The sequence below is a fragment of the Gymnoscopelus braueri genome (assembly GCF_963280865.1).
Source record: "Gymnoscopelus braueri genome assembly, chromosome: 11".
In the NCBI taxonomy this organism is placed as follows: Eukaryota; Metazoa; Chordata; class Actinopteri; order Myctophiformes; family Myctophidae; genus Gymnoscopelus; species Gymnoscopelus braueri.
In genome coordinates this window covers 7562090-7586391 of record NC_137613.1, presented here as the reverse complement: position 1 = coordinate 7586391, position 24302 = coordinate 7562090, and the positions used below count along the sequence as shown (strand labels likewise).

The 24302-nt window shown below is 42.3% G+C and overlaps 2 protein-coding genes across 2 annotated transcripts in view; one reads left to right on the top strand and one right to left on the bottom strand.

Moving 5' to 3' along the window:
* Nucleotides 1-24302, top strand: part of LOC308094700 (uncharacterized protein) — a 353814-nt gene that overhangs the window by 210866 nt on the left and 118646 nt on the right. The window lies entirely within an intron of this gene.
* LOC308094898 (uncharacterized protein) overlaps nucleotides 1-24302 on the bottom strand; it is a 35011-nt gene that overhangs the window by 6042 nt on the left and 4667 nt on the right. The window contains exons 2-12 of the mRNA XM_080441721.1: nucleotides 14196-14616; nucleotides 13771-14160; nucleotides 12155-12294; nucleotides 10503-10625; nucleotides 6997-8350; nucleotides 6343-6464; nucleotides 5916-6026; nucleotides 5327-5387; nucleotides 1614-4067; nucleotides 1048-1113; nucleotides 634-779 (exon numbers count right to left, since the gene is read on the bottom strand). Coding sequence (XP_080297847.1) covers nucleotides 634-779; nucleotides 1048-1113; nucleotides 1614-4067; nucleotides 5327-5387; nucleotides 5916-6026; nucleotides 6343-6464; nucleotides 6997-8350; nucleotides 10503-10625; nucleotides 12155-12294; nucleotides 13771-14160; nucleotides 14196-14574 — 5346 coding nt within the window. The 5' untranslated portion in view covers nucleotides 14575-14616. The remainder of the gene's footprint in view (nucleotides 1-633; nucleotides 780-1047; nucleotides 1114-1613; nucleotides 4068-5326; nucleotides 5388-5915; nucleotides 6027-6342; nucleotides 6465-6996; nucleotides 8351-10502; nucleotides 10626-12154; nucleotides 12295-13770; nucleotides 14161-14195; nucleotides 14617-24302) is intronic.

Genomic DNA, 24302 nt, shown 5'->3' with positions numbered 1-24302 from the left:
TTTCAAGGGGGTCCTCAATTACAAGAGTTCCTCAGTTTGGTTTTAGTAAAAAATGGTCATAATCTATGTGAGAAGTGCTGGAGAGGCCACTGATCAGTGTTGATTTTGACAAAAAAAAATATTTTTAGTTTTAGTCATAGCCTTTTGAATAAAATTCCATTTAGTTTTAGTCATATTTTAGTCATCTGAAATGTTTTAGTTTTTGTCTAGTTTTAGTCGACTAAATATCCTAAGATTTTAGTCGACTAAATCTAGAGTTGATTTAGTCGACTAAAATGTATGTTGGCGGTGCCTTGATGGCGTCGTAATGGATGATTTTACACTTGGTTGCATGCTGAAAATAGCCGATCTACAAGCTCACAACGCGTCACAGCGCGACGCGTTGTAAACTTGTAGATCTACTATTTTCAGAGTGCAACACCCGAGTGCAACCAAACATAAAAGGACTTGTCTTAGTTCTACTGGATCTCTTCTCCACTCGTCCCTCACTAACATTTTAGTCTAGTTTTTATTTGTTGACGAAATTGGCACTATAGCTTAGTTTTTATTTAGTTTGTCAGTGAAAAAAGGTAGTCGACAAACATTTTTCGTCATAGTTTTAGTCAACACTGCACCACAGGCTCACATACTCACTATGTAGTTGAATCGGTGTTTGGCAGATATGATGTGTCCACAAATATTTCTGAGCTCAACCACTGCGTGGCAGGTCCGACAAAGATAAAATGGAAAAAGTCTCTGAGTGACGTCTCCACACTGAATCTCCAGCACTGAGCTCAGACCTGGACACACACACACATTTTTTTAAAAAACATGCATACATCATCGAGTCTCCAATGTTTTGTCTCCTGGGAGATAGCACACTTTTGCCACAAGGAGTCAGCAAAGGACAACATGCACTGATAACTGCAGGACTCGTCACTGCAGCCAGGCTGATATTGAGACATTGGAAAAGTTAAGGCTGAGGTGAGGACCTCCCTCTTGCACTGAAAGCCAAATCACAACCACAAAGGATTTTTCATTTGTGTATGAGGGCAAACACACACTCACCTACGACTCGCCTTCTCTCAGCTTCTGACAGCTTCACAGTGAGGTAATAGGACACACGGCTTTTCCCTGTGAGTGACAGACAAATCAACCAATAGATACAAACCTACGCCGTCAGTGAAACATTAAATACAACATTGGTTCTCAAAGAGGGGTCCGGGGACCCCCAGGGGTCCTTGAGGGGGTTCCAGGGGGTTCCCAGCAAAATGTGTTAATACATATAGCGTCACAATAATTTTAACCACTTCAACCTTTTATACTTTGGCTATTCAAAAATAGCAGATCTACAAGCTCATAGCGTGGCACCGAGTGCCGTGCTATGAGCTTGTAGATCTGCTATTTTGAAAAATCGTGACATTTTGTGCAAACCTTTGAATATATGTATTTTTAAGCGAACATTTTTAACTCAAATCTTTGCTTTTCTGGGGGGGGGGGGGGGGCCCTGGAACAAAAGATTTGAGATGGTGGTCCGCGGCCAAATATATGTCATTGTGTGGGTCCTTGACATGAAAAAGTTTGCAAACCACTGAAATACAATACATAAATGCAGTGATTCAATCCACACATACCTGCTGAATTGCTTTGGTGCACTACAGGCTGCTGGTGTCCACCGTCTGGGTCCAAGAACGGCCGTCTATCCGGACGTTCCAGTGGCTTCTGTGTTTCCTCTAGTTTGATGCTTCTTCTCTCCCTCTGTTCTGGGTCCTGTGGTTGTACGCTTGCTTTAGGTGCCACTAGCTGCGTCCTGGAGTCCTCAGAACACTCTAGCAGAACATCACAGCTCTGTGGACCTTCTGGCTGGGTGTCAGTGGGTTGCCTTGTACCAGGGTCCTGTTGCCTTGTACCTGGGTCCTGTTGCCTTGTACCAGGGTCCTGTTGCCTTGTAGCGGGGTCCTGTTGCCTTGTAGCAGCAGGGTCCTGTTGCCTTGTAGCGGGGTCTTGTTGCCTTGTAGCAGCAGGGTCCTGTTGCCTTGTACCAGGGTCCTGTTGCCTTGTAGCGGGGTCCTGTTGCCTTGTAGCAGCAGGGTCCTGTTGCCTTGTAGCGGGGTCTTGTTGCCTTGTAGCAGCAGGGTCCTGTTGCCTTGTAGCGGGGTCTTGTTGCCTTGTACCAGGGCCCTGTTGCTTTGTAACAGGGTCCTGTTGCCTTGTACCAGGGCCCTGTTGCCTTGTAGCGGGGTCTTGTTGCCTTGTAGCAGCAGGGTCCTGTTGCCTTGTAGCAGGGTCTTGTTGCCTTGTACCAGGGCCCTGTTGCTTTGTAACAGGGTCCTGTTGCTTTGTAACAGGGTCCTGTTGCCTTGTACCAGGGCCCTGTTGCCTTGTAGCGGGGTCTTGTTGCCTTGTAGCAGCAGGGTCCTGTTGCCTTGTAGCAGGGCCCTGTTGCTTTGTAGCAGGGTCTTGTTGCCTTGTAGCAGCAGGGTCCTGTTGCCTTGTAGCAGGGTCTTGTTGCCTTGTAGCAGCAGGGTCTTGTTGCCTTGTACCAGGGCCCTGTTGCTTTGTAGCAGGGTCTTGTTGCCTTGTAGCAGCAGGGTCTTGTTGCCTTGTACCAGGGTCCTGTTGCCTTGTAGCAGGGTCTTGTTGCCTTGTACCAGGGCCCTGTTGCTTTGTAGCAGGGTCCTGTTGCCTTGTAGCAGGGTCTTGTTGCTTTCTAGCAGGGTCCTGTTGCCTTGTACCAGGGCCCTGTTGCTTTGTAGCGGGGTCCTGTTGCCTTGTAGCAGGGTCTTGTTGCTTTGTAGCAGGGTCCTGTTGCCTTGTAGCAGGGTCTTGTTGCCTTGTACCAGGGTCCTGTTGCCTTGTAGCAGGGTCTTGTTGCCTTGTACCAGGGCCCTGTTGCTTTGTAACAGGGTCCTGTTGCCTTGTACCAGGGCCCTGTTGCCTTGTAGCGGGGTCTTGTTGCCTTGTAGCAGCAGGGTCCTGTTGCCTTGTAGCAGGGTCTTGTTGCTTTGTAGCAGGGTCCTGTTGCCTTGTAGCAGGGTCTTGTTGCCTTGTACCAGGGCCCTGTTGCTTTGTAGCAGGGTCCTGTTGCCTTGTAGCAGGGTCCTGTTGCTTTGTAGCAGGGTCCTGTTGCCTTCTAGCAGGGTCTTGTTGCCTTGTACCAGGGTCCTGTTGCCTTGTAGCAGGGTCTTGTTGCCTTGTACCAGGGCCCTGTTGCTTTGTAGCGGGGTCTTGTTGCCTTGTAGCAGCAGGGTCCTGTTGCCTTGTAGCAGGGTCTTGTTGCCTTGTACCAGGGCCCTGTTGCTTTGTAGCAGGGCCCTGTTGCTTTGTAGCGGGGTCCTGTTGCCTTGTAGCAGGGTCTTGTTGCTTTGTAGCAGGGTCCTGTTGCCTTGTAGCAGGGTCTTGTTGCCTTGTACCAGGGCCCTGTTGCCTTGTAGCAGGGTCTTGTTGCTTTGTACCAGGGTCCTGTTGCCTTGTACCAGGGTCCTGTTGCCTTGTAGTAGGGTCCTGTTGCCTTGTACCAGGGTCCTGTTGCCTTGTACCAGGGTCCTGTTGCCTTGTAGCGGGGTTCTGTTGCCTTGTACCAGGGTCCTGTTGCCTTGTACCAGGGTCCTGTTGCCTTGTAGCAGGGTCTTGTTGCTTTGTACCGGGGTCCTGTTGCCTTGTACCGGGGTCCTGTTGCCTTGTAGCGGGGTCCTGTTGCCTTGTAGCGGGGTCCTGTTGCCTTGTAGCGGGGTCCTGTTGCCTTGTAGCGGGGTCCTGTTGCCTTGTAGCGGGGTGCTGTTGCCTTGTAGCGGGGTCCTGTTGCCTTGGGTCCTGTTGCCTTGGGTCCTGTTGTCTTGTAGCAGGGTCCTGTTGCCTTGTAGCGGGGTCCTGTTGCCTTGTAGCGGGGTCCTGTTGCCTTGTACCAGGGTCCTGCTGCCTTGTACCAGGGTCCTGCTGCCTTGTAGCGGGGTCCTGTAGCCTTGGGTCCTGTTGCCTTGTACCGGGGTCCCGGGGAGCCTGCTGCCATTCCCTGGAATCCTGAGGACCGCCTTGCTGCTTGACAGAGAGTCTCTGCTGTGTCAGGATGGCTTGTATTTTAGCCAGGGCTAAAAGAGAAAGACCACAATCATGTACAAATCAAAAACCACAGCTCTGTGGTAAACACTGTCACTGTAAGATTAGTATAGTTAAGGTAGGGTAAGTGATATTTTTTGGTTAAAACAAAAATGTTTTGGTTAAAAAGGGTAAAGCTCTATAGCATTGCTATAGAGCGTTTGTTCAGTAACAGGGGTCTCCCTGTCTCTCCAGCTCTTTAATAAACAGAAAATAATATTTCAGGTAGGTGACAAACTTTCAGGCAATCAGGAGAGAGTACCCATTTATCAGCTTCATTTTTATAGGTTCCAGTTCCAATTTTGCCTGCTCATTTCTTTGTGTCATCACTTCCAATTACACTTGTTTAATCTGTATCCTGACTGAGTCCTCTATTCTGATTGGATAAAATTGGTATCCTGACCTGAAAATGCATTTTCTGTTTAATAAAGAGCTGGAGAGACATGGAGACTCCTTTTACTGAACAAACACTCTAATAGTCAGGGGATATTAGCAGAAAGATTTCCAATCTTGGAATAAATTCCTTACCAAAAAAAATCTTCACCAATGTGTTTGTAAAGGTGTCTAGTAACACATCTCACAAAGACTGAAATTCAGTTTCCCTAGGAGAATTTTTGACAGCTGCTGAAAGTTGGGGTACCCACCATTTCCCTGCATTTCCATGCAGGGCAAAAAAAATCTAATTTTAATTCTGTTTTAAGTAGCATGTGAGGGGTCAAACTAGGGTGTTTTTATGATTCTGAATCCATTGCAAGCATTTGTTTTGCACCAAAACCACTCCTTGGGCTAAAAACAGCCCAATCTCAATGGGCTTTTTACACAAAAAGTATAGCTGGACAAGGATGGCTATGGCCGTACACCTATGGCCGTACACCTTTACAAACACATTGGTGAAGATTTTTTTTGGTAAGGAATTTATTCCAAGATTGGAAATCTTTCTGCTAATATCCCCTGACTATAAAGCAATGAGTACTATCAAAACATAGAGCTATTTAACACTTATTTTAGTCAAAGGAAATCACTTACCCTACCTTTAACTACAACTAAGACTAAAACTAAAGAGAAACAAATAATTGTGTTAACTGAAACTAAAATAAATACTAAAGACAGGGAGATCCCTGCTAGTAATGACTGTAATCCGAATATAGAGCTTTAAATTACTTAGTTTTTGTCAGTCACACCACCTTTTAACAGCTCTCAACATGCTGTACACTCGGGCAGACAAGTACAATTCAAATGGACAGGGTTTTACCTTCTGGTACTTCTGCTTTAGTCAGCTCTTCATACTCTCTTTCACTGTTCATTGTCACCGTCTATGCAAAGAGAAAAGAAAAAAACAAGGCAATATGATCATCAACATGTCTTCCCCTTTAAAGTGTGTGTGTGTGTGTGTGTGTGTGTGTGTGTGTGTGTGTGTGTGTGTGTGTGTGTGTGTGTGTGTGTGTGTGTGTGTGTGTGTGTGTGTGTGTGTGTGTGTGTGTGTGTGTGTGTGTGTGTGTGTGTGTGTGTGTGTGTGTGTGTAGTTTTCAAAGTGGGGTCTGGGGACCCCCGAAGGAGTTCCAGGGGGTCCCCAGACAAATGAGGAGTACACTAGTTTAATTTAACTACAGTTCAATTCACTTGATCACAATACAAAAATGTTTGAGTGACTAGTCTAACAATATGTTTCAAGATCACCACTTTATGAATCTTTTTCTCATGTACAATTACGACATTTAGATCATTTTTTGTTGATAAAAGAAATACATTTTTTCATGTCAGTATTCCTAGATTTTTTTTAAAAATGGGTGTCCATGTGTTCTAATAAAAATAAATGAGTAGGGAGACAAGAAAGTAGTTACCTGTGTTCTGCCGGCCGTGTCTTTCTTAGCCAAGTCAGCGACAATCTTCTGGAGCTCCATTTCTGACAGATCCGAGGTCAACTTTGTGGTCAACACTGGGCACTTGAACCTCTAAATGCATCATTCAGAACATACAGTTAACATGTAGAAAACCAAACCCTTTCCTAAAACTCTACAGCATATACAATAGCGCCCCCATTTTAGCCAGTGCCTTACCCATTATCCCTAAACTTCTTTGCCATTTTTTACTATTTTAAAAAACATTTTCAAATAGTTCAAATAGCCAATCTACAAGCTGTCGATGTAGATCGGCTAGTTGAAACTATTTGAAAATGTTTTTAAAAATAGTTAAAATTGGCAAAGAAGTTTAGGGATAATGGGTTAGGCACTGGCGAAAAAATGTCCCCTAGGTGTTTCAATCACTCACCACATAGTTTGATCGGTGTCGGAAGCCAAACCTGTGGTTCCTTCTCTCCACCTTGACCTCGCACAGTTGACAGTAGATCGCAAGCCTTTTGTCATACATGACGCGAACCATGAAGTTCAAACCTGCAAAAAGGTCCACAAGCGAGCAGCACACAGGGTTCCCATTAGTGGAACAGCAAGGCAACAGAATTACCAGGTGACAATTAGGGATGAGACGATATGAAAATGTCATGTCACGATTATTGTGACCAAAATAATAGCCATTTACGATATTATCGAGATAATCAAAATATACTTTTAAAACTCTTAAAATGGCCCTTTTTTTAAACCACTTGAACCCCAGCATTCAGTCTGGGGTGGAACATTTGCCAAAAATAGCCGATCTATAACGCGTTGTGAGCTTGTAGATCGGCTATTTTTGGCAAAGAGATTTAGAGAGTGAAAAAAGACATCAAGTACGTTCTTTACAGGTGCGGTTTTACCAATTCTAGAGGGTTTAAGTGGTAGCGGATATGCAGCTCGGCAAATAAAGGTGACCCAGTGTATGACGGAGGACAATTTCGCGATAAATTAAAATCTCTAATCTTTATCACGATAACCAATAATAACGATTATCGTCCCGTCCCTAGTGACACTTTCAAAAAGTAATACTGACCCACTGCAGGTCCGTTCGCTTTGGAATCGAATCGCCTGGTGGATTCTGAGGTTTGTGCAGGGCTGCTCTCAGACGAGGGAGACATAACGGTGGCCAGAGAGGGAAGTATGAACGGCGTGTATCTCTTCTGTGACGCGTGATCACCGGCCGGCTGTACACGGCCAGTCGTGGAGCCAGCTTTAGTAGTAGTCTGACAGGTAGACAAGGTCGTGTGGGCTTTGGGTTTGGTTGACGTTTTCCAAGGGGTTTCGGTAGCGTTGGAGGTGACTTTCTTTTTGGGGGAACCTGAAGTATCACAGGCCCCCGCGACTGGCGGACCGACGGCGACAGCTTTGCCCGAAGCGTTCGAAGCGTCGACGGCAGCCTCAAACTTTTCCCAGAGAGCTTCCCAGAGAACTTCAGAGAAGGCCGAGGTGGTTGTTGTTGTGGACGAAGAGGGTTTGGAGACGTCTGGAGTTGCGTTCGAGAAGGTCGCCGTAGGCTTGGGCATGACCGTAGCGGAATGGCAGGCCGTTGCACTCGGTTTAGACGTGGTCGTAGACGTAGTACAATTGGAGATGGTCGTGGTGTATTTGAACATGGGTGGAGTTGAAACGGGGACGTGTGCAGTGGCTTTGGAGGTAGTCAGGCTCAGGTGTGACATGGCTCCGGTAGATTTGGAGATGGTGGATGTCGCATTGGAGATGGTGGCTCGTTTACCTGGTCCTGAAGTGCTTGTAGCTTTAGACACAGCTCCCATAGATGTAGTAGATTTGGAGATGGTCGCGACAGATTTAGACAATTTGGAGGTGAATGGAGTCGTGTTCGAGAAGGTCGCCGTAGGCTTGGGCATGACCGTAGCGGAATGGCAGACCGCTGCACTTGGTTTAGAGGTGGTCGTAGACGTAGTGCAATTGGAGACGGTTGTGGTGTATTTGAACATAGGTGGAGTTGAAACGGGGACGTGAGCACTGGAGGTAGTCAGGGTCAGGTGTGACATGGCGCCGGTAGATTTGGAGAGGGCGGATGTCGCACTGGAGGCGGTGGCTCCTTTACCTGAAGCCCTCGTAGCTCCGCTTACGAAGGGAGCTTCCAGAATGTCCCAGAGAGCTTCCTGAGCTGGGGTTGCACTTGGTTTAAAGGTGGTCGTAGGCCTAGTAGGTTTGGAGAAGTGTGACATGGCTCCAGTAGATTTGGACAGTTCGGTTAATTCAGCCACAGACTTGGATATTATATTCATTTTCTGTCCTCCTTTTGTTCTAAGATAAACATCCGTAGTTTTGCTTGTGCCGTCTGCTTTCAATGGGGATTTGGCAGTAGCTTTCTGGGACTGGCTTGCGGATGACTTGCTTGCGGATGACTTCATCTCCGTCACCTTTAAAAATAGCACACACAAATATGATGCAAGTGACTGCTTATTTAACACCTTTTAAATGGCTACGTACAAGTTAGAACATGATAACTATTCCCCTCCCTTTTCAATAACGCTAGAGCTTTGTATTCCCTTGCATTTTCAACAGAGTCAAGATTTAAATTTTTTAATTTCTCTATACAAGGGGGGTGTATACAAGGCCACCCTTCTATTTTCCCTCTGTACCAAAAATAGCCGATCTACAAACTCACAACGCGTCGTGTTGTAGATCTGCTATTGTTGTTGAATGTTCGGCACCACAATAGGGACGCCAGGGTTCATGTGGTTAAAAATTGGTGATACACTATTCTACTGGGCGGGGGGGAATAAGAGGGAAGAGGGGTGTCATATACAGTAAATGTATATATGACTGATATGTTGTGCCATGCACAAGGTTAGAGACATTGCATGTCCTTTTGGTCCTTTTGGTTTTGAGACAAGAGTTGGAGGTGCTAATCTGTTACAGAGTTTAACCCATTAAGACCGGGAACGCATCTGTGTCACTGAAGATTGCTTTGACTATTCAAAAATAGTATGATAGATATACAAGCTCATAGCTTGTATATCTGCTATTGTATATCGGCACTATGAGCTTGTGTATCTGCTATTTTTGGAGAAAAAAAAAAAAGCAAATAAAACGTGTGCAAATCTTTGAATATACATATACATTTTTTTACTCAAATCTTTGCTTCTGGGGAGGGGGGGGGGTCCCTGGAACAAAATATTTTGAGAAAAAGTTTGAGAACCAAGGATTATAGCAACATAAGTAAAAAATAATAATATATATATATATACAAAGATTTGCACAAAATAGCAGATCTACAAGCTCGTATCTGAAGCCCGCGCTATGAGCTTGTATATCTGCTATTTTTTAATAGCCAAAGAAATCTTAAAATGACACAGATGTGTTCCCGGTCTTAATGGGTTATTAGGTCAATCCAAAATCATATGCATAACGTTAACTATGATGGAGCAGAGAGCAATGTTTTGGTGAGCAGGCAGGCATGTGATGGAGAACGGAGATGCAAAAGAGACGGCAAACTAAATACCGGTATCTCTGCCCTCGTTACTTGTGCTGCGGGCCTCCGCCAGAGGACAGTATGGTGCACATTACAGAGCTTTTTATAACATCTTAAGTTAAGTGGGGTCCGGGGACCCCCAGGGGTCCTTGAGGGGGTTCCAGGGGGGTCCCCAGCAAAAGTAGTTACCATAGCATCACAATCATTTTAACCACTTATAACCTTTTATACGTTGGCTATTGAAAAACAGCAGATATGCAAGCTCATAGCACGGCACTCTGTGCCACGTTATGAGCTTGACGATCTGCCATTTTTCAAAAATCTTGACGAGTGAATTTTTTTTTTAACAAATCTTTGCCTCTGGGGGTCCCTGGCACAACATATTTTCAAATGGGGGTCCGCGGCCAAATCTTTATCAATTTGGGGGTCCTTGACGAGAAAAAGTTTGAGAACCACTGGTGCAGAGGAGGTGTGCATCTACGTGTGCCTCACTGTTTGATTACAATTCACCTGTTAACGATTCGATTAGATGGCAGGCCAGAACATAATCCATGGAAACTTTAGGAACTACAACTTGCGACAGATCGTCTAGACAATAATAACTATATTGCTATTTGTGTGGTATAACTGCATCCTGACAGAACTGTGTGTGTAGTCAAATGCTACAAGTGTAGATATAAATGCTTTGTAATACATTTGTGCAGCCAGGCCACATCCCTGAATGTTGCATTTAGAGAACATTTAGTTCATTAAAAAGTTAACAAGGAGAATATATTCATCATGAGTCAAACGGTCATGTTCAAGGCCTGTTCTTGGATACAGAGAGAAACTGTATCGTTTATGGCATGTGAAACATCGCCTGTCATTCCCTCTCACAGTGGATAAAAGTAGAACAAGGCATTCTTCAGGTGGGAGCAGATTTTATATTTGGACATCAGAGCCTATTATGTGGAACCGCCAGATACAATTCTGTAGTCTCCATGGGGTGACTAATCGATAGAAATAAAAGTCATTTTGGGGGTGAACTATCCCTTTAAGTGGTTAATCCATGATTCGTTCAAAGCTGCTGGTAAAAACTTTTAAAGTGATACATTTACCTTCAACGTTCCCCATCCCTCATCTCTCTCCACGTGTTGGGCCAGGTCTCGCAGCTCTCTGGGACGCCCATTAGGATGCACTCTGACTGGCCAATCATGGACCAGATGAGGAAACACCATTTTCTGAAAAACAAACAAACAAACATAATAGAGAAGTCACTGTTCTGTTGGAATCAGTTTACACTTTCAAAGGGACACAAATCAGTCATAATTACACTTTCAAGTGGACCCAAGCAGGGGTGCAATGCTCACTGGACGGCCTTGCACGCCGCGCCGGAACCTATTTGACCAGGAGCACACGCAGGCACACGCATAGATTTAAAACTACTTTAAATTCGCACCTCAACAAAGTTTTCAAAGGCTCCCGACTCACACCTAGCGAATTAACATAGGAATAAGCCTAAATGCATATCAATTGTCCATTGTGTGACTTGCAGTGTAGGTGTTAAGCGACGTGCGCGTCACGTCATTGAAATAGAGTGCAAGAACATACCAAATGAGCATTGCATGCCTGGACACAAGTCAACCTCCGACAGAGTCTCACACTGAATGAGCAGCATTTCCTGCTGTGAGTTTCCCCTTTATGCAGGAAGTGCACAATGTAGTGACACAGTACAGTTAAAGGCGACTTCACCCATTTTCAACCTATCTTCAAATAATAGAGCCTCACTAATGCTCCTGATAAAATGGTGTAATTTTTTTCTACTCAGTCTGTCTTATAGGAGGGCTGTGGACACTTCAGAAACCCGTCTACCAGTGACATCATCGTTAAGTTTTTTTTTATATAATAATAAATATTTAATATATATATATATTTTTTTGTATTTCACATTTTATTAAGGCAAGAACAATGGCTTCCATTATAGCATGCTAACTTTCCAGGAATAGAAAGCCTGTAGTTTCTATTAGCTTGAATTCCCCATCAATGATGTCACTGGTAGACGGCTTTCTGAACTGTCCACAGCCCTCCTCTGAGACACAGACTGAGGAGACAAAAATGGTGCCATATTATCATGAGCATTAGTGAGGACCAATTATATGAAGACGGCTTGAAAATGGGTGAAGTCGTCCTTTAAGTAACCCATACACTTTTCCAGTCCCGATACCGATATATTATTTTGTATATTAAAAGAAGGTTATACCAAGACGGTTTGGCTAATAGCTAAAAATTTCATGATGATTATATCCTGTGAAACTGTGTACCACTCTCAGCAAAATGGCATACCGTAAAAAAAAAAAGAAATACGGTAAATACCGTTTTGTAAATGTGGTGTACCACTTAGAGCTCACAAACGACCGAAAAGAGAGAGAAAGCTGCATCGACGGTTTGATTTAAACACATAGCAAGCAGCACACACACACGCACACACACACAACACTGTTGTTAATATACTTATGTGTAAGTTAATAAAAGGCAGAAGCTTTAATTACAAGATGATGATCTCATCAATAACTGTCGGCAAGAAGCACGTCTCTCTACTTGACAGTGCATCGTTATAATCATGCATTACTGTATTATATTTTGATTGATTGATTGATTGACATCGTTACTGAAAAAAAGTAAAGTCCCAACGCGTTTCATCGCGATGCTTTGTTGTGAGCTTGTAGATCGCTGTAGACCGTTGTACGACAAAGTATAAATGAATACTCACTATGTAGTTGTGGCGGTGGTTAGCAGATATGAGATGACACATGTAATTGGCGCTGAGGATGTAATCCATACAGCAGTGACAACAGAAACAATTGCGGCCGTGGTTGTCGGGCCAGCGGTACTCTGTCATCATGCTCAGACCTGGACGACACAGTGTCACAGAACATGTCACAGACTGAACACAAACGGAAAGTAGAAGATGATAGTGAACGCTCATCATCACACGTTATCTGAACCCATACAAGACAGGATCTAATAACATCGTGGCGTCTCTGTGTAGCCATGTTAGGGTGTGCAGTTTGTGAACGAAAATGAAAGGTGTGTTAATCTGCCACGGTGAGCTTTAGCAGGGTGAGGTGATCAGCTTACAGTAGCTGTGAGGTTTGCTGTGATTGGTCTACGTTTGTGGGGGCATGCATGCATTAATGCATGTATATGTATGTACACATATTATGTGTACATACATACTGTACGACCAACCTGGGTTTAGGGGGCTAACGACATGAAAAATCGTCATACTGACATTTGTACATGTACATGACACATTACCAAACAGATTATCCAGTTACTAAAATTATATAAGATTAATTCAATTTATCATTTCACCAGTACAATGAACGTTCTTACTAAAGAGCAGAGAACAGTTTAATAGGAAAAACTACACCTGAGATATCATGAAATATTAACACTTACTTAGTTATGCATAATAACTGAAGGGGACAGGTCTAAACGGAGAATGCGATGGTATTGTGACACGGGTGCAGTATCTTAGTGTTCACACACAAAACCCACACACAAAACCCACAGGACATGCAAGCATAAGCGCACGCCATGGAAGCTGCTTTTCTCCCGCTCCCTGTTAATGAAGGCAGCCGCACGGACGCGCACCTCTCTGGGCGGGAGGAAAAAAATAAGCTTGTCCGCGCATATTCTCATAGAAATACATTGTCTACAGGGTGACCAGACATCCTGGTTTTTGCCGAGTTTGGCGAGAACTAGCCTGGGATCAATACCATTTTCGGGTTTCTGATCCGGTCTGGAGCCGAAATAACTTTACGTCACCAGGTGGCCGGAAAACACACGACCGGAACCTCCGGCGCCGTGCGCCTTCAAAATGAGTTTAGTTTGGTATAATCGTTTTATTGTCTCCGCCAGGCCGAAAGGCATGGCGAGAGAGTATTATATGTTTTGCACCCTGTCCGTCCGTCCGTCCGTCCATATGTGATCAGCTAATCTCCGGCACCGTTGGCTTGATCGCAGCGTAACTGTGCACACACACTCCCTGGATGCCAATTCAGAGATTCTGCCCCAATTTTTTCACATGGGCCTGTTATAGCGCCACCAGGAGGCCGCTTTTTGATCTATGTAAAACTTTGTATGTGCACTCCCTCGAGGCCACGGAAAAACCTTTGCCCTGCATTTTTCACATCTGCAGGCTCAAGCCCCCCCCGTCACGCCGGGCCTGGATGCATGTCATGGACATAAGATCATGACCTCAAATCAGTAATTAATATCGCACCATAATATACTACTTATAGGAACTGAAAAAACAATCTTTAAAAAAAACGGATGAAAACATTTAAGAAAACACAAAAATTAGAGTGTATGTATGCTGACCAATGACTGGCTCTCTTCTTTCCGTGCTGTTGAGGTACTGCCACAGGGCTGCGTTTCCAACAGCGGGATCCATCTGAACCGGTAGGTCGACTGGTGGCTCAACGTGGGGCTGGGCGTGTGCACGTTGAGCCTGGGCGTCTGCACGTTGAGCCAGGGCGTCTGCTGGTTGAGGCAGGGCGTCTGCTGGTTGAGGCAGGGCGTCTGCAGGTTGAGGCAGGGCGTCTGCAGGTTGAGGCAGGGCGTCTGCAGGTTGAGGCTGGACGTCTGCTGGTTGAAGCTGGGCGTCTGCTGGTTGAGGCAGGGCGTCTGCTGGTTGAAGCTGGGCGTCTGCTGGTTGAAGCTGGGCGTCTGCTGGTTGAGGCAGGGCGTCTGCTGGTTGAAGCTGGGCGTCTGCAGGTTGAGGCAGGGCGTCTGCAGGTTGAGGCAGGGCGTCTGCAGGTTGAGGCTGGACGTCTGCTGGTTGAGGCAGGGCGTCTGCTGGTTGAGGCAGGGCGTCTGCAGGTTGAGGCTGGACGTCTGCTGGTTGAGGCAGGGCGTCTGCTGGTTGAGGCAGGGCGTCTGCTGGTTGAAGCTGGGCGTCTGCAGGTCGAAGCTGGGCGTCTGCAGGTCGCGTCGGGGCGTCTGTAGGTCGAGTCGGGTCGTCTGCAGGTTGAAGCTGGGCGTCTGCAGGTCGAGTCGGGGCGTCTGCAGGTCGAGTCGGGGCGTCTGCAGGTCGAGTCGGGGCGTCTGCAGTTTGAGCCAGGGCCTCTGCAGGTCGAGTCGGGACGTCTGCAGTTTGAGCCGGGGCGTTTGGCTGGAGTCCATTCCAAGTGTCTTCTTGTTCAGCAACGAGCTCTTCCCTCAAGGCTGTCAACACACACAGAACATAATGGAGAGGTTCAAACACCTGAACCAGGGAACATCAACATGTGTACGTGGCAAGACTGGTCCTTTTTTTGTTTTTTTACATAACATAATGTTCTTATTTTGATCATAAAACCCAATTACTGAATGCCAGTCTCCAGGTTTTCTTCAGAAATGTATGACTCTGATTTACTATGACACTATGGCACATTTTAGGAGACAACTATAGTGTACAGGGGTTATCAAACTTTCTTTTTTTTTTTTTTCACATGCCGCAGGTGCACTTTGATTCCACGGAGGGTTTGATGCGATTTGTGCGTGCGCTCTCGGCTCTCACTTTAAACCATTAAGACCGGGAACGCATCTGTGTCATATTTAGATTTCTTTGGCTATTCAAAAATAGCAGATATACAAGCTCATAGCGTGGTCACTCTATGAGCTTGTAGGTCTGCATTTTTTTCTGCTTAAAAAGTTGTGGAAAATGTGTGCAAATTGTGCAAATATATTCAAAAAGCTTTGAATATATATATATATTTTTAAGCGAACATTTGTGACTCAAATCTTTGCTTCTGGGGGATTCCACAAATGTCTTCTAAATCCTAACAGTTTTCTGAAAAATCTTATGTTGCTATAATCAAACTTTTTCATGTCAAGGACCCCCCAAAATGTATTTGGCCGCAGACCCCCCCCCCCCCCCCCCCATCTCAAAATATGTTGTTCCAGGGACCCCCAGATGCAAAGATTTGAGTTAAAAATAACAAAAAAATATATATATATTCAAAGATTATTTTTTTTAAACAATTTTTCGAAGAAATAGCAGATCTACAAGCTCATAGCGCGACACATCTAAGATGACAGAGATGTGTTCCGTTGACAGTTTGAATGGGTTAACTGAATGGGGAACAACTTTGTTCCCCATACAGTATGTATTGCTGCACTGCTGCAGTAATCTGATCCCTGGTCAGTCAGTCTATCATAGCAGCCCTTGATCCTAGCAGCCCGAGCCCACCGGGCATCTGCTGCTTCCACACCCACAGCCAGCATACAAAGAACAATGGTGTGTTGTTGTGCATTAGCTTGTCTGACACCTTTAGTTGGTCGAGTTGAGAGAGGAACTGCATGTAGCCGGTAACAGAACGGTCATTGCGGCGAGAGGCAAGCATGCAGCCAATACACAACGACGATTGCGCAACACAATGGGAACAGTGGGGGGGGGGAAATTCAAGAAATAGACCAGTGGCAGTGGTCAGCGAGATCTACAAGTCTATTGCTAAATAGTGGCCCTTCTATGGTATTAACCACTTTTTCAACCTGGCACCCGTATTTTTTGGGGGGCATGTAATGATTATAGACGAAAATGTAATGTCCCCCCCCCAATTATAATAGCTGATCTAGCTTTAATAGCCTACAATGTGAGCTTGTAGATCTGCAAATGTCGCTATTCGTCATTTGAGGAAGCACAGCTCATGTTAGTGATAGTAAAAGGTATTTTACAAACAGGATCTTTGCTTTAGGGCAGTGGTTTTCAACCCACGGTCATCACGGTCCATTATTTATTCGGCATTGGAGCCGCGGAACCACCGTTTGATGACATTTTGACTCTCAGAATATTTTGTTATCGTTGGATATAGCTGTATTGATGTTGGTACCATAGGAGACATAACAGGCAAACGTTGATCAAAATAACAATACTTCTACATCCTCTAATTGTGTAGACTTCTTGTAAATTAAGTACTGCAGATGTTTAACAATAATTTTACTCTTGAGAGCGCAAAGATTACGTGTCCATTTGGTTTCATTTTACGCTCTCAAGAGTTAAAGACCTATAAGGGTCCATTTGGTTACCAAAAACCACTGCTTTAGGGTGGTGTTGCCCTGGGTGTGGTGTTGTTTTTTATTAAGCTGCACTAAAATGAATTTCACCCACTTTTTTACTTTGTAAACCTGTGATGTGACAATAAAACTGATTCTGATTCTGATTCTGGATGGTAAATAACAAATCCCTCTGATGCACATCAGCACTCATGTCTAATATCAGTTTACATCATTCTCAGATGAATAAAGTGTGGAGGTCTTGTTACATTTTTTGCTGAACATGGATAAATGGATGCATACACCATATAATGTATTTATGGCACTTTACTGTGCATGTTTACAGCATATGAGTTGGTGTGGTTTGTGAAAACGCTATCTCGCCTATACTGTGGTAGAACGTTCAGCATTGTCGGGTCCATGAAATAATGCGTGCCGTCCGGGTCTTTTTTTAATGTCGGCTCCACTCTGAGACAATTTCAGAGGTCCATTAGGGTTTGGATCCGTCATTTTGAACCCACGAAGAGCTCTATGTGTATAATATATAATCAATATGTTCATTATTTATTCTGACTCCTTATTACTAAGTGATGTTTATTGAAATCCAATAAACATCACCATGTTGTAGTTCTTCTGACTTCTAACTAAAACAAGTAAGCTTGAATTCAACCTGCAATTAAAAGGTGTATAAAGTACTTGAAAACCATACTTGAGTAAAAGGTACAGATATCTTGAAAGATATTTTTACCTCCAGTAAAACTGAAAAGTCACACATAAGAAAAGCACTTGAAGCACTTGGTTAAAGCAGCTCACATCATATGTACTTAAAGAAAAAAATATATTTTCATAGTACAAAGAAACGAACCAAGCCAGAATAAGGCTGTCTGCTTCTCACTACTTTCAGAATATTGTAGCTTTCAAGTAGTTTTTTTCCACCATGGGTAGCTTGACAAAAGAGTGTAGATTATGCCAAAGAAATCCTCTGCACCCATTATCTAGTTTCATACAGTATGATGCATTCATCCTCAATTGCATCCAGGGCTGAATGATGATTCTAACCCATAAAGACCTGGAAAGCATCTGTGTAACCACTTTAAGCATTATTTTATACTTTGGCTATTTAAAAATAGCAGATCTACAAGCTCATAGCACGGCAACGAGTGCCGCGCTACGAGCTTGTAGATCTGCTGAAAAATCGTGAAAATGTGTGCAGGTCTTTTAATATATATATATATATATATATATATATATATATATATATATATATATATATATATATATATATATATATATATATATATATATATATATATATTTTTTGTAAGCGTTTAAAAAAAAAAAAATTTACTCAAATCTTTGCTTCTGGGGGGGTCCCTGGAACAACATATTTTGAGATTGGGGTCCGCGGCCAAATACATATAATTTTGGGGGTAGTTTGTTTATTTATTATTCCACATTTTTGCAATGATACATCACATGACATAGTACATGACATCGCATAATTACAATTACCGGTAGGTTTACCAGCGGTTTCAAGGTCATTGCTTTCTTGTGGGTTTTCTATTTTTTTAAACGTCCCCTTCGGCTATCCGCCTGCTTCCAAGTACCCTCTCCCTAACGTCCCACCCACCCCTTAAAACTAGAAGAGAAGAAAAGGGAAAACGAGAAAGAAAGCATTAAGAACAGAAGAAAAGAGAGGGGAAATAAAAAGAGAGAAGGGAGAGTAAGAAAAAGAGAAAAAAGAGAGAGAAGAGAAGCAAAGGAAAATGATGACTCATCCTCGAATGGTGCGTGCGCCTCATGTGTTGCGAGTACCTCACAATCCACACCCCCAAATTTCCGGTGGTCTATCTAGTCAAGTGAAATGTTCTGTAATGCATCAAAGTGAGAGATAAGAGGCTGCCAGTGTTTGTACAAGTTTTCAACCGAGCCAATTTTGGGGGTCCTTGTCCTTGACATGAAACAGTTTGAGAACCACTAAAACTGTTAGGATATAGAAGACATTTGTTCCCTAGAAGCAAAGATTTGAGTTACAAATGTTCGCTTATATTCAAAGATTTTCACAAATTTTCAAAAATAGCAGATCTACAAGCTTCAGCTTGTAGCGTGGCACTTGGTGCCGCACTATGAGCTTGTATATCGGCTATTTTTGAATAGCCCAAAGAAATCTTAAAATGACACAGATGCTTTCCCGGTCTTAATGGGTTAATGATGAACATACAAATTGAAGAAAAAAACTTCACCTTGCCAGCCTGCCTCGACTATTCTTCTCACAAAGAAAGACACATCCATGCCAGGGTCGGCGGGACCTCGCTGCATTCACAGAACACACTGAAATATCTACTTCCCATTTTCTCAATATCCAAATCAAAGCCTGCACTATAAGGGGACTGGCACAGAAATGATCCTTTCAAACATCAAAATGCATGAATGCAGTATGAAGCAGGCCCTAATAAGTTACCATAATGGACATACAGTAACATGTCCATTGTTGTGTCCTATATAACGGTGGGGGGGGGGGGGGGGGGGTCCCCAAATTAATTTGTGTGCAACATTGTTTTCTCACTCAACAGTAAACAAACAAACATACATACTGTATAAGTGTATACAGGGTGCACATTTCTAAAGTTACAATTTAATGACTTTTAATACCAAATTGGGCAAATTGTCAAATACACGTAAGAAAGAGGCAAATATTGTGAAAATGGCCGATCTACAAGCTCACAACAACGCCTCACACTATGCCTAAACCTAACCTTATTCCTAAACATAATCTCACTAAACTATGCCTAAACCTAACCTTATTCCTAAACGTAACCCCAGTAAAACTATGCCTAAACCTAACCTTATTCCTAAACGTAACCTCAGTAAAACTATGCCTAAACCTAAATGTATTTCTAACCTAATCCTCACTAAACTATGCCTAAACCTAACCTTATTCCTAAACGTAACCTCAGTAAAACTATGCCTAAACCTAAATGTATTTCTAACCTAATCCTCACTAAACTATGCCTAAACCTAACCTTATTCCTAAACGTAACCTCAGTAAAACTATGCCTAAACCTAACCTTATTCCTAAACGTAACCTCAGTAAAACTATGCCTAAACCTAAACGTATTTCTAACCTAATCCTCACTAAACTATGCCTAAACCTAACCTCAGTAAAACTATGCCTAAACCTAACCTTATTCCTAAACTTAACCTCAGTAAAACTATGCCTAAACCTAACCTTATTCCTAACCTTATCCTCAGTAAAAACGAATACAAGAATACAAGAACTGCTGGGGGCGAGTGTGTTTTGGGGCGAGCGTTTCGGTTACCATTTTATAATTGTGGCCCCCTCGTTCAGGGGTCTTCAACCAGTGGTCCGGGGACCACCAGTGGTCCTTGAGGGGGTTCCAGGTGGTCCCCAGCTAAATGATGGAGTTGGTAACCAAATGGACCCTTATAGATCTTTAACTCTTGAGAGCGTAAAATGTTACGCTCTCAAGAGTTGAATAATTGTTAAACATCTGCATTACTTAATTAAAGAATTGTTATTTTGATCAACATTTGCCTGTTATCTCTCTTATGGAACCAACATCAATACAGCATGGATGGAATTGTGGACAAAATCGTATCTAACGATAACAAAATATATAAGTCTTGGGTCTGAGAGTCTAAATCTCATCAAACGGTGGTCCGTGGCTCAAATTCCGAATAAATAATGGACCTTGATATGAATGATACCGGAGTATTTCCAACTTTCAGTACTTTTACTTCTTCTCCACTACATCACAGAGGCAAATATGATGCGACGCATTGTGAGCTTGTAGATCTGCTATTTTCGAGAACTTGTGAAATGGGACATTCTGCATAATAAGTACTAACTACTTTTGGTACATCAAGTACATTTTTATACCAATACTTTTGTACTTTTACTCAAGTAAATTTCTAATTCCGGACTTTTACTTCTAACAGAGTATTTTTATATTGCAGTATGATACTTTTACTTGTAAAAAAATGTTGTACTTTTTCCACCAATGAGAGTTGGTTACCAAATGAACCCTGATAGATCTTTAACTTTTGAGAGTGTACCCCAATGGAAGCAAGCCATAGGCTTTCTTGGGTTTAAAATCCTGTTAGCAGACCTTGTATTGCAGTGGTTCTCAGACTTTTCAGGCCGCGACCCCCAAAAAGAATCATATTTGAACTGGGAACCCCCCACCCTGGTTCCACAGATAAATATTGTGAAAATAGCTGATCTACAAGCTTCTAGATCAGCTATTTTCACAATGTTTGCCTTTCTGGTCTTTTTTCATTTATTTTCTTAACTTTTTTTTTCTTGGTACACATTTTTGTTTACATTCTTCATTGTCATCTGGGGACCCCCCCCCCCCCCAAAATCATTTGGTGACCCCCCTGGGGGTCCCGGCCCACAGGTTGAGAACCACTGTTGTATTGAACTGTACTTTTTTTGCAAACTGCAAATAAAGTATTCAATCAAAAGTTGCTTTTAACTATGCAACCCTATCGGTTGGGAGGTGTACTGCACTCTGACACATTATAACTCGATGAGAAAATGGCCACCAATCTGATTAAAATGCTTTTTAATTGAACAATAGGGAGAGTACGGGTACTTCTGATGACCCGTACATAATTAGAACATCCATGGCCATTAGTAAGCACTTTATATTTGAAATATGAACGTTTATGTAGCTGTACGGGCCAAAAAGGGAGAAAGCGCAAACACCAGGTTGAAGTTCATCCATGACACGGTCTTGACAGACAGTGCGACAGACCGTCGTGTGATCCAACCATGGCTAACGCAATACTAACAATATGATTACATCATTGAGTGGCTTAGATGACAATCTAATAATAACTCAATAAACAATTCAATATCATCCCCATTTACAGTCTGAATGTGGCGTTCCGTTACATCCGTTAGTTACCTAGTTTCACAATGAATTGAGTACACAATAAAGTATTCAATCAATCAGTTGGTTCCAAAACAAACCGCTCCCTGACGAATCATAACCAGTGGTGGAAGAAAGTACTCACATTTTGTACTTTGTACAAGTAAAAGTACCAAAACCACAATGTACTTAATAAAAGTCCGGCATTAAAAATGTACTTAAGTAAAAGTACAAAAATAATCACATCAAAATAAAGTTCAAGTACTGAAAGTAAAAGTACTAATTTTTGCAGAATATCACATTTCACAAGTTTCTAAACGTATAAAAATGCTTTGAAAATAGCCTATAAGCATGCAAATTGGAAATACTCCAGTAAAGTAACTCAAAATTGTACTTATAAGTGTACTTAGTTACTTTCCACCACCGATCACAGCGCTATGATTCGCTTACATACACACACATTTATAGACGATCAATCAGTCAAGATATAGTTAAAACGGTATTTAAACGGTTTTTAAACGTTAAAACGGCGCTTCTTACCGCTGTAACACGCTTGAGATTCATCTAAAGTTGTTGATCCCGTGATGATGAGTGACAGGGTGACAGACAGAGTGACAGAGTGACAGACAGACTGACAGGGAATCAGACGTTACAGGTGTCGCACAGACAGTGGCAGGCAGAGGCAGTGTTGCCAGGTTTTGGTTTTGCGAGGAAAAACAAGCAACCAGGTATTTTTTCTTTTAAAAAAAAAGTATTTTTAGTAGATTTTTTTTTCTCACAGACTACAGTACATTTACTCAAGTACTGTATTTAAGTACAATTTTGAGGTTTTTGTACTTTACTTGAGCATTTACAATTTCCAACACTTTTACTCCACAACATCTCGGATCCAAATATTGTACTTTACCTCCACTACATTTATTTGAAAACTTGGGTTACTTTGTAGATTTTGATTATTATTACAAAACATACATTAACCACTTCAGCCCTATATACTTTGGTCATTCGAAAATAGCCGATCTTGCGATCTACAAGCTCACAATGCAGAAGGTTGGGTTTGCAGACAAATGCACATTAAAGGGTAAGACCACTTTGGTATAGGTTTGGGTTGTGTAGTTACCTTGCCATGATGTAACTCCAAAGGTGGGCAAGAAATCAAAAGTAATTGCTCCATTGATTAGAAATTGATAATTCAAAATATGCTCCTCATTGACTTACATTGTATGGTAAAACAGCTCTCAAAGTCTCTCTTTTAGCACATAAATGAACCCAAACAAAGCCGATTCAGACAATATAGAGCATCACCAAACCCAGTACGGTTTTATTTTTTTTATAAAAATGTCAACTTCCTGTTGATTTTACTATTTGAAGATCTGGATCCGGATCCGCGGATCCAGTCCAGGTTTTCTACTTGTTAAAAATGGCAAAATCAACAGGAAGTTGACATTTTTATTTAAAAAGAAAACAGTACTGGGTTTGGTGATGTTCTATATTGTCTGAATCAACTTTGTTTGCGTTCGTTTATGTGCTAAAAGAGTGACTTTGAGAGCTGTTTTACCGTACAATGTAAGTCAATGAGGAGCATATTTTGAATGATCAATTTCTAATCAATGGAGCAATTATTTTTTATTTCTTGCCCACCTTTGGAGTTACATCATGGCAAGGTAAATACACAACCCAAACCTACCAAAGTGGTCTTGTGAAAATGACATGAAATTTGTTTGAGAACCACTGGATTAAACAACCTTAGGAAACAAGCCCAAATAAGCAATTTCACTTTAGAAACAAGCCCAAATAAACAACTTCACTTTAGAAACAAGCCCAAATAAACAACTACACTTTAGAAACAAGCCCAAATAAACAACTTCACTTTAGAATCAAGCCCAAATAAACAACTACACTTTAGAAACAAGCCCAAATAAACAACTACACTTTAGAAACAAGCCCAAATAAACAACTACACTTTAGAAACAAGCCCAAATAAACAACTACACTTTAGAAACAAGCCCAAATAAACAACTTCACTTTAGAATCAAGCCCAAATAAACAACTACACTTTAGAAACAAGCCCAAATAAACAACTACACTTTAGAAACAAGCCCAAATAAACAACTACACTTTAGAAACAAGCCCAAATAAACAACTACACTTTAGAATCAAGCCCAAATAAACAACTTCACTTTAGAATCAAGCCCAAATAAACAACTACACTTTAGAAACAAGCCCAAATAAACAACTACACTTTAGAAACAAGCCCAAATAAACAACTACACTTTAGAAACAAGCCCAAATAAACAATTACACTTTAGAAACAAGCCCAAATAAGCAACTACACTTTAGAAACAAGCCCAAATAAGCAACTACACTTTAGAAACAAGCCCAAATAAGCAACTACACTTTAGAAACAAGCCCAAATAAGCAACTACACTTTAGAAACAAGCCCAAATAAACAACTACACTTTAGAAACAAGCCCAAATAAACAACTACACTTTAGAAACAAGCCCAAATAAACAACTACACTTTAGAAACAAGCCCAAATAAACAATTACACTTTAGAAACAAGCCCAAATAAGCAACTACACTTTAGAAACAAGCCCAAATAAGCAACTACACTTTAGAAACAAGCCCAAATAAGCAACTACACTTTAGAAACAAGCCCAAATAAAAAACTACACTTTAGAAACAAGCCCAAATAAGCAACTACACTTTAGAAACAAGCCCAAATAAGCAACTACACTTTAGAAACAAGCCCAAATAAGCAACTACACTTTAGAAACAAGCCCAAATAAACAACTACACTTTAGAAACAAGCCCCAAAAAAAAACTACAATTTAGAAACAAGCCCAAATAAGCAACTACACTTTAGAAACAAGCCCAAATAAGCAACTACACTTTAGAAACAAGCCCAAATAAGCAACTACACTTTAGAAACAAACCCAAATAAGAAACTACACTTTAGAAACGAACCCAAATAAACA